The sequence below is a fragment of the Parasteatoda tepidariorum genome, chromosome 9 (assembly GCF_043381705.1).
Source record: "Parasteatoda tepidariorum isolate YZ-2023 chromosome 9, CAS_Ptep_4.0, whole genome shotgun sequence".
NCBI classification, from domain to species: domain Eukaryota; kingdom Metazoa; phylum Arthropoda; class Arachnida; order Araneae; family Theridiidae; genus Parasteatoda; species Parasteatoda tepidariorum.
Window position 1 is genome coordinate 60,124,341 of NC_092212.1, and position 11,477 is coordinate 60,135,817.

Sequence of the window (11,477 nt, forward strand, 5' to 3'; positions counted from 1 at the left end):
TTTTTTTTTTACATAAATTATATTTATTGAGAACATATAAGCAAAAGTACAAAATATGTGTATTGAATTTAAATATTAAAAATTAAACACATTTATTTTACTTGATAATTCTTTAAAATTTGGTGAATAATTGGTGACAGCACTTCTCAGTAATTCTTTCAGATGCTGGTTAGTTAATACTGATCGGTTTTTGGATTTCACGAATTTTAAAGTGGAATTAAATGATTCACATAAGTACTTTGTTCCGAATATTGAAATAATTCTACAATCAGCCTTTTTTAATTCAGAATACTTCGATTCTGGTTCAAATTTCCAAAATTCAGTAATCGACCTCGACTTACATTTTAATTGTAGAGCTTGATCTTCTTGCATCTCGATTAATTCTAACTCTCCAGATGCTTTTTGTGTCATAATTAATATTGGAAATGGAAAACTCACCTTGAATTGAACAACGTTGCACTTAGTCTTTCATACTTGTTCTCAGTAATTTAAAAGACATTTTGAAACACATAGGGAGCGATAATAACTTTTTAAAATACAATATCACAAAAATTGAAGGGAAACTCGGGTACATTTATCGAAAGCCACAAATAATCCATCAAAGAGTGGCTCGCGAGACGCAGGTTGGCCACCTCTGATATAGGTAAATATAGGCTCAATATTGGCCAATGTAAGCCCTATATATGCCATTCTAGGACCAATGTAAAAAATCTAAACATTCCAATATTGGTCCCTCTGTGCACGCTCTTATAGGACCTATATTGAGCCAATTTTGAGCTCAACTGGGGCCAAGATAAAATTGTTGCTAGGGTTGGGTTAGCATCAATAGTCTTATTCATAACATATTAACAAAGTTTATTACTATTTTTTAATTAATTATTATTTTTCATATTATTCATATTTATCACAATGTTTTTCTACGAATGCAGATAAATTAATTATTTCAGCTCATACTCAAACAATCCCATTAAAACACGGAGCAGTTGTTTTCAGACATAATACATAGAATTCCTAAATGATTCATTAAGTTCTACAGCAGCCAGTGTCTCCTGCAGAATTCCATTGGCTCTCAATTTGTTTTTCTCTCAGATCTTCAGGCAATGCGGACAACCACAGTAGTGTACGCTTGGCAGTTAGTTCAGCGTATGTCACGGGTACCGGTGCGGATGTGCTTTTGGAATGTCGGAGTGAAGTATAGCATAGATAATATGTCAATTTTTGAAGATCATCAGCTGAGATTTCACTGTCATCCTCCAACACCGTGTAATGCGCAGGTCTGCTGGTTCCTAAAAATCAGTCATCAAAGTTAAGAAGTGTTTTGAAATTCACGTAAAATTTGAATTCAGGTAAATTATGCTGTAAAAAGTTGCCTAGGAAAGGTATCAAACTGTGGGATTTCTTAATTGTTGATAATTAAAGAGAGTAGTGGATGAACCAGGTAAGTGACATTTTCAGAGTTGCTATATTCAGGGCAAGACAGGGCTGGATTACCCATTAGGCCAGACTAGGCCATCTACTACGCCAATAATAAGGGGCCCCTTTAAAAAAATTTTTTTGAAAATAAATTTTAAAAAATACATTTTAATAAATTTTAAAAAATTAAAAAACATAGGCGGAAGAATAACTTTGTCATGTCTTTGCTCGTATTCTGGTCGTTTTTCTCGTAATGCACGGCTTAAACGAATCAATTGTAGCCTATACGATCGCCCGTAATGGAATCAATAGGTTGTAGCAGCACATAGTGTAAAAAAACTATTCACCATTCTTCACTTACCATTCACCATTCTTGAAACGTCGAAACCATTCCCTACATGATTTATCAGTTGGAGCAATGTTACCATAAACTTCTACGAGAATTCGATGCACTTCAGCTGCAATTTCCTTCCAATTAAAGCAGAAACATAAAACCTTCCGCAAATGGTGCTTCGTTACTACAAAACTTGACATATTCAACAAAGTAAAAAACCGGGTTTTTGTATGAAACTCAAAGCGATAGAAAACTGAATATTATTGACAGATGTTTAACCTCTCTGAAACCACCGAAACCAGCTGTCACTATGAAACATTCATAACAGCAGAGCCATCTCTTAAAAACGGACAAATCACTAAATTAGTCACAAATCACTAAAAAGGTCACTAAATTATAAATTAGTGCTGAAAAACAAAAAATTTTCTTTTGTGGTGCAAAATTTATAAGTGCGGTATTTGGTTCAGCAAACTCATTTTGTGATGATTTTAACCACCACTGCTTCTAAATTACTCAAATACTCACCTAAAACGGCCATTATTTATTATAATCTCATGTTGAGCCTCCTAAAATATGGGCTGGTAACCGAATTCTGCAAAGTTTAGTTTTTTGATCTTTACCACTCTTTTAAGTCTTTTGCAGGAAGCGAAGCAGTTGGCATTCCTCTATTTACCACACTCTTATGTATTTTATTTGTTACAACCTAGTTCATTTAAATCATTTAAACACACATATATGGTGGCTTTACGCACACCATTGCTCTGAAATTTAAAAGTAGCAAAAGTGCTTATTTAAATTATTCTTTATTAAGTTGAAATAAGAGATCATAAAAGATAGTTTACCTCTCAATCCTAGATGACTACAAAGATAAAAATCTCTGTGTAATGGGTGCACAATCTCAGTATCCGCAACTGTTCCTGGTGGTACATTTCCTTCTGGTCTGGCTCCATCCCTGAAATCTTCTGGTCTAAACCGGACGTGATGTCTCTTTTGAACTACGACAAACGTAATAGCTGGTTGATAATCACTTTGCAACTCCATACACGCGCGTCGCACGGCATTTACTTCTTCCTCTTTGACTTCTTGGAAGTAACTATCGCTCACTCCATCTCTATAAAAAATTATTTTCTCTGGTTTTTTCCCCATCGTACAATTATAAAAAACCTCTAACAATGCTTTCACCATATCCTTTAACTCAAGAATGATTTCAGTACACCTCCTATTGGCTGCAGGAGTTTTTTGCAGTCTATATTCAACGGCGAAACGTGACAGTATCATATCTAGACTCCCTGCAACAGCTGCTACTGATATTCCACTTTTATCTGTCACTCCTGCGTGGGACACATCAGCTCCTATTATCATAACAGGCTGAGCCATTATCTTTGGAATTTCTCCTTGCGTTAAAACGTGGTTAATTCCGCCAGTTTTAGCATTGATTTTGAGACACAAATTATGTAAAAGAGAAGGATTGCATTTTCTCGCATTGTTATGGTCGATGCACTGCGTCTGAAGACCGAGTTTGACTTCAGCTATTTGTTTGACATTTCTGTATATCGTTTTATCTTTAAAAGGTATCACAACCACCACCAGCTGGACTTGTTTTTTTCGTGCATCAGTAAGTGTTCTGTGAAGATTGACATATCTAGAACCATCAATGCTTTTAATATCAGAAGGTTGTCCAAGATTCAAACCGGCTGCTCTACCTATTCTTTGCAACTGATCGGAAAAGTTTTTCAAATCATTAAATCTACAATGCCGCTCAGCAAGATTAAGCAAAATCCAAGATCGAATATTGGAGGGTACATAAAACTGTAAATCTCTAATGTTCCACGATCCACCTCTGGGTTGAATTTTTCTATTTCCATAATTTAGGTTTGGAGCTTGCATGGCGCGCCCAGACAAACGTACAGGGTCTCGTTCAACGACAATGTCGAAATTATTTAAATACTCGTCTTCTTCGTAATTGGCCCATTTATCTCTGATGTTAACTATTTTGTGGAACCTGCTAGCGGGATTATCTGCTGTAAATTTAATCATTTCCCGCTTCTCGTCATCGCTCAACTCATTTTTATAGTGCTGCCCTTCAGGAATATAACAAAGCTCAATCGGAAGATATATTCTTTGACTTTTTGGTTTCACTTGTACACAAGGTAAGTGAGGGAAGGCCAAATTTATATTATATTTTTCTCTAAAATATTCGTGAACTGTAACAGTCTTTCTTTCTATGATCGTTCTTGATTCTTGAGTTTCTTCGTCCAAAATGATTGTTCTTGTTTTCTTGAGGAATTGTATCTGCCATGCGTTTTTCTCTGTGATTTTGAAGATACTGTGTTTCAATGTAAGTTTAGATCTCTGATGGTATGTTTCGATTTTTAAATTTTTTAACTTACTCTGTAATAACTGGAGTTGGTCATTTCTCAATGCAGATATGCAAGATAATTCACTTTGCGGAATTCTAAGTAACTTAGCAATGTACTCAACAAGGGGTTGTTTAGTGAAGAACGTTGTTGCACTGGTGTCCAAATTGGTCATAATGTTCCATTGGCCCAAACGAAGACTTTGATGGTAGCCAAACAACGTTACTTTACCAACTAATTGAGGGCCTATCTGATCATCTAATGGAGAGCATATATTTGTACGGAAGAAATTACTGCCAATTGGAGTGTATTTCAAAGCAGGAGAATGTCTGAATATTGTTTCAAGAGCCACCAGCGCCTCCTGGATGCCATTTACATTACTTATATTTCTTCTGAACAGCTCCCGCAAAACTCTTAATTGTATAGTATAGTCGTTTTCTTCCATATCATGAGCATCATTTTCTTCCGGACCATTTTCACTTTCTACGGGTTTAATGTATACTTTGAAAGTACCAATCTTTTTCAGATTTTCATTTTCAACAGTAATTTTATCACTTTCGAACGGAAATTCCAATTGTAAAGGAGATGAAGTATATATCAGGCTCTTACCATCGTAAACAGCATACGAGTTGCGAAAATTATCATTGGTGTCTAACATTCGGTTTATGATTTTACGATTAACTAGAGTATTTTTACAACTAGTTGGTGTTAGGCATGTTTTATCAGGAGTAAAACTTGCTATCTTTACTTCATATCGATATATATTTCTTTCCCGTGGAAGAATAATAGTGAACAAATTAGAAATCAAATTTATCTTTCTTCCTAGTCCACCAGGAGCTTGTTTCGCTGGAAGTCCTGTAGTAATTGCTATCCTGTCAGGACGATAAATTCTGTTGACTAACTGAAGTCTTCGGCTGTATTCAGAAACTACGGAATAAGCTTCATCCGGAGCACTAGGAATTCTAAATCCTGTGGTAATTACCATATTGTCAGAACGATTAATTCTGTCGATTAACTGAAGACTTCGTCTGTAATCAGAAACTTGGGAATAAGCTTCATCTGGAGCACTAAGAATTTTAATTCTTATAATTGGATTTTCTTTCGAGCCAGCCATAGCTCTAATAGAACGCTTTCATTTGTTTATAGTAGTTTCACTTGAGTAGCCTGAATAAAAATAAAAAAAGAATTAAGTGATTTTAAAACTGAAGTTGGAACATTTAAGATGTCTTGTTGTATATTTACCAAGATTCAATTAATCTTCAGGAAAATATTATTGACTTGTTCTTTGTACAGTGCAGCGAAACAACTTTTTAGCTTTTGATTAAACGATCGGATTTCACTCGCTAATCTAAGAGCTTAGTAGTCCTAGTATAAAATTTTAAAATGGGCACTTCGAACTCTTGGTACTTTGAAGTCAGCTGGCTTTGTGAGGCTATGTTAAAGATACACACCTGTCATTTCTTACGCTTTCTGATAGTGGTACAATGTAATAATGGAATTAAAACTGCAAGCTCTACCAGGACCCTAATATCCATTAAATATGAATAAGCAAACATTAATTCAACTTTATAATCCCTTAATGTTTGTAAAGCATGTTAGGGTTTTTATGTATTTATTCATACGTAGTTGTGGTCAAAAGCGTTTTAATCAATTTTATTAAACCTAGCTACAACTATTAAATTATGCATTTTGTTACCACTTTAAATGTGAAGAGATGATATTCCGACAAGGTTGTTCAGCAACAATAAATTTGCGATCTTAGTATAGGAAGTTATAGCATAGCTATATATTTGTACAATTTATATCTAACTCTCAATTTTAATGATTCCAGGACAATATTACAAACGTGCAAATTTGTTCTTAACGATAACCTTTTAAAGTTTTCTGAGTTGCAGTACATTTTTCTTAATTACATTTAATACATCCCGTTTTACTTTAATTAATAGCGGAATAGTTCTTTTCACTTATTAATACCTCTCCACTAAAAATAGTCTATATATAAGAAACACCTACATGGAAAAAAAAGGTAGTATATATTTGTTATTATCAAGTGGATATTGTAACCTACTACTTTAGCTTACAAAAGCACTTAAACTGTATAAAATACCTGGCACCTCAGGCCGCTTGCGGCCCTTTTCCCATTCATCTTGAGCTTGATCTGTGTGGTGCTTCGATGAGGTTTTGAAATACAAATGAAGTAAAGGATTATTCATGTGGATCATTGAGGTTCTGACTGTGTAGGATGATAAGTATGCAGTAGGGTGATAAGACTATATTGTAAAAGTATGAGCTTTAGCTAAGCAGATATGATGAAAATGAGGTTATGTATATGCTAATGATGTCGGGAATATGATACATCACTGCAATAGTATGCTGCTATTGGTCTGATGTTCTTGTCTTCAGTTAAATTTTCTTATATGAATATTTCATTGAAATTTGCTGCAGAGAAAGAGGTGACTTTTTCGTAGAATTTGTTCTTTAATTTAGCTATACGTTTTGTCTAACGCATCTATTTTAACGTAATAGTGTATTGCATCATTTCGTACAAACCATCTAGCTTGCCACCTTTTCTTTATTTTCTGAGGAGAAAAATCAATCTAAAAATTTAAAAAAAAAAATCCATACTAGAAAAAACTTTTTTAATTTTATTTGATGGTAAAATTTAGAATTGCAATACAAAATGCGGTAAAAGTATTGAAACTTAAAATGTTTTGAGATTCCAAGGGGAAAAAAATAGTGTTTTAGCTATATTTATAAACTATTTGCAGAATGCAACAAAATCAATTTAACAAACCATTTACTCTCTGACAGTGCAAAAAAAATTACTTTCGAGTTGTGCTTAAAAATAAAAAAATTTACATTATCAAACGAATGTTTGAAACGTATTATCACTGTCAATTTTGAGAGAAACTAATCCTTAGACATAATTTATGCCAAAAAAGTAACTCCTGGGTGATTAACCCAGCGGTTCCCAATTTTTTTCAGCTATGGAACCCAAAACGATTGAGCTTTTTTTCGGTGAACCTCAATAATACAATAGTAATTGCTTTAAAAATTTGAATTCTTTATTTAATAGTGGTAAATTTTAGCTATCATGAATTGACCGCGAGCAATAGCATCATGCGAAGTGATGCTAAATACATTTTATCTTTATTCCAATGGTATGAATAACAAACACCGAGATTTGCTTACAACAATAACGTAAAGCCACCGAAGATTACAACATATAATATTAAATAAAAAAATTTAAATCATTTTAGCTATATTAATTGAAAAACTTAGTGGAAGAACCAGGTAAATGACATTTTAAGAACGAAAAAAGAAGTTGTATCCGAATTATTTTGTTACCAATTTATTAGAAAGTGAGACTAATAATTCCTTGCTTCATTCTATTTACTACTTCCTAATTTGAAATAAAAATCACTCAAGAATACTAAAAACTAATATGGATTAGTTATGTTAAGATAAAAGTGAAAGCAAAAACAGTTCTGTGACATTAAACATACCCATATTGACATTACTTTCTCCAATTCATTAATTCCCCTAAAAATGTCATTCACCTGGTCCTTACATCAAGCTCTTAAATTGTGTCGGTATATGGCTTTCAGTTTTGAGCATGGTTGAGTTGTGTTTCTCAGTATACTTATTATTTGTTCTTTGATTTTATTGATTCTTTTCTTTTTTTATTCACCCCGAACGAATAACGGGTATTGAGCTAGTTTGTAAATAATAATAAAAACTAACTAAAAAAAAGGTAATGAAGTTTAAGTAGTTGTTAGTTCTTTTAAAAAAATATTTAATGTAAAATATCAGTTTATACTTTCTTCTAATATATTCTGTAAGTAAAACTCTGCTTTCAACTATTACTTATAGTTTGGGGTACAAAAGTTAAATTTAATGTTAAAGTTTAAATTAGTGAGAAAAAAAAATAAATCAATTGAATAAGAAACATAATATGCAAATATCATATTTAAATAAAATTTTTAGTAAAAGTTTAAATTCTAAGCTTTTTTTCTCACAAAAGTTAAAGGTCAAATTAGTCAAAAAAATTAATAGAATAAGAAACATAATATGCAAATATCATATTTAAATGAAATTTTTAGTAAAAGTTTAAATTCTAAGCTTTTCTTCTCACAAAAGTTAAATTAAGTTAAAGGTCAAATTAGTCAAAACAATTAATAGAATAAGAATATGCAAATATCATATTTAAATAAAATTTAACGAATTATGCACTTGAACAATACTTGAAAAAATATAATGAAATAAAATTTATGGATCCAAACTGAAATTTAATTTCAGATGCTTAAAAAGGTTATTTAAACTAAACTAAACTCTTTTTAATTATTGATCTACTTAAAAAAAAAGCTATTTCAGAGACTGTATAAAATAAAACACGTAACATACTCACAACAAAATAAGACGGCATAGAGCACAGTTTCAATTTCAATGCAGATAGTAACGCTGAAGACTGAAATGTTGCTACAAAAACGAAATGATTTCAGTTCGTATTTTCGTTTTGAAAAAGGGAAATTCCCCAATAAAGCGATAAAAATATTGCCGTTATCTCTAGGTAGATAAAAAGTAATAATCGATTGATTCATACAGTAAAGATTTCAAACATTCCTTGGAAAAAGAAAGTAACGTTAAAAGTTTCAGAGGAATATAAATATTTTAATGTAATTGTAATTACCAATACAAACTCAAAATTAATTTATCTAGCTTAGTTCAAATTTTCTCCTCTCATTAACTCAGTGAAATTAAGAATTTTTCTCCGGAAAAAGTAATATTCAATTGTATTTTTTTTCTCATAAAAGGCATTTTTTTGTCCCTTGTTGTGCAATTTATCTAACTTAGCTCAAATTTCCAATACTTTTCTTCTCTCAATACTCCAGTAAAATTAGACTTTTTCTCCGGAAAAATTTAATATCCAATTTTTGATTTCATAAAAAGCTTCATGTCCTTATAAAGGATACCTAAAAACTCCCCTATTCTTCTCTGCTTTAGATAGCAATGTTATATGAATAAATACGTACAAGTACAAAAATGTACTTTTTGTTCATAAAACCCTTATTAATTCTAAACTATTTGTCCGATATTTTCGAGATTAATTTATTAGCTCCGTTTAAATCTGCGTGAAAAAATATATTAGATATAATACCCCTCTCCCTTCAAAAAATTCCCCTTTTGTCCCTCAAAAAAGTGGAAAGCGAAGAGTTTTTAAGTTTCATTTAAAATGATAGATATAACAAAGTTTCCGGTCAAAAAATATATTGGTATTTTAAATATTTATAATTTTAGCCATAATTACAGGACTGCTATTCCCATACAGTGTTGACTAGAATCAGGCAATATATTATCATTATATATTGATATTTTTTAATACTGCGAGAACAATATTTTAAAAAGTATTCTCACCTTATCTCGTGAATAACATGCCTGAAGAAAAATTTCGAAGATATACGTCTGGAGATGAGTTAGTTGAAGACCTGAATAAGCTAAAAAACATTTCAGTACTTTTTGTGCTATGGTACTCCATTTCTTGAATTAGTTTTTTTTAAAGGTTTATAACAACCGTTATCCACTTTTCATCGATGTTTTATTCGATCGTTATCCACTTTTCATCGATGTTTTTTAAAAAGGTTTATTACAATCGTTATCCACTTTTCATCGATGTTTTTCTAAAAGGTTTATTAAAACTGTTATCCACTTTTTATCGATGTGGCAGCAATAATAACGTAGTAATTATCTGCAACGGCGACATTTAAGAAACGGATTTTCATTTTTTCTCCATCCAGATTCTGTACAAATGCATTTGTGAAACCGAGACCTGACTCGAACGAGTGAAGTTAGTGAGTTACTAGTAACTTCACAATTTATTGCGGTGAAGTTACTTGTAACTTCACAGAAAGAAAAAGAGATCGGATTCAGTTATCAGATGTGGAAATCAAAGTTACCAGTCAGTAATTTGGTCTTTTTTTCTTCTTTTTACTAGTTAAAGAACTCATCAAACTACACCAAAATTTTATGTTAAATAGTATCAGCTCTTTAATTAAAAAAATATAGCTTTATTTTAGCACCCTAGAAAGTTCTGGATTATAGTAGCTACAATTTTTGAAAGTTAACAACATTCGGTTATTTAACATTTTTTTGAAGTTATACTTCTTATGCGACTTCCAACAAGGTTGCGTTAAACGTTTAACGCTACATTTTTATTGGCCGGGAAATCACGTGGCAGGATCCAGTTTTCCCTCATTCATTTCCATATTGTTCTGGTTCTCACTAGCATAAAAATAATAAAAGTCACAAAAGTATTGTTTTTCTATAAATATTTTTTTTTGTTTGTTTTGATACACATATAATTTAATAGGGTAGTATTTTTTATTTTCAAATTTAGTGGATAACAATTGTAAAAATGGAGTGAAAACAATCCCACGGACAATGCGACGGATTTAAGGTTAAATCAAGGTACGTCTCTTGTGAATATCAATTGATTGTTAGGTTTTCTCTTCTCAAATTACATTATGACGCATTCACATACATTATTAATAAAAATACATTTTCCAGGGCGAGACGATGAGGCAACCACAAGCACTTCCACTGGTTCGAGGTCCACGAGGGAAAAGTGCACAATATTACCGTGATTACAGAGCACGGAAGCGAGTGGAGCAGGAAAAAGAGTCGTTGAATAGAACTAGTGATCCTTCTACGACTGCTGATTCTTCTGCAATTAACATCGCAGGTTGCTAAGTTTAACTTCTTCCGCGAGGAGGGACTTCACGCACTATTTTTTTAAATAATAATTTTGTGGAAAAAAAACTAGTTCTTTAAAAATTATCATAGCTACTTCTATATAATAGAATTTTAATAGTTTGAAATTCATTTCTAAACCAAGAGAAAGTACATACCGATAATTTTTACATATCAGATAAAAATCCTTGTTGTTGACTCCATGAAAAATCTACCAAGAATATATTTGTTTCGTTTGATTTCGTTAAACACTGGCTTTCAGCAAAGCACAGATTGCAACTTATATGCCACATATAATCTATGCTACATTCACAACTTCTAATAGACACCCTCTTATTACACAAGAAAACAGAGGCGTAATAAAAATGAATTCATTCAATAATAATCACAAATCCTTTTATTAGTTCCCACTGAATTGGCAGTCAATAAACTGATCAGTTACAAAAAATTTAGAGCATCACACATTCAAAGATACAATAAATATTTTTCTGCATTCACAGCATAGCAAACACTTATGAAACTTTAAATAGTTATTTAGGTATCATTCTTAAATAAATTCACAACCATTACGAAAATAAATCTTAAGTAAGATTTAAAATATTATTTACACACTGATTTAAATTTCT

The 11,477-nt window shown here is 31.9% G+C and overlaps 1 protein-coding gene across 1 annotated transcript; it reads right to left on the minus strand.

Moving 5' to 3' along the window:
- Positions 1–848: 848 nt before the first annotated feature.
- Positions 849–8,649, minus strand: LOC107438077 (protein argonaute-4). Its single transcript, XM_016050248.4, has 3 exons — positions 8,513–8,649; positions 2,590–5,268; positions 849–1,286 (listed from the first exon to the last, which is right to left on the minus strand). Exons 2-3 carry the CDS (start codon positions 5,216–5,218, stop codon positions 1,024–1,026), a joined length of 2,892 nt encoding a protein of 963 aa, XP_015905734.2. The 5' UTR covers positions 5,219–5,268; positions 8,513–8,649; the 3' UTR covers positions 849–1,023.
- Positions 8,650–11,477: the final 2,828 nt, after the last annotated feature.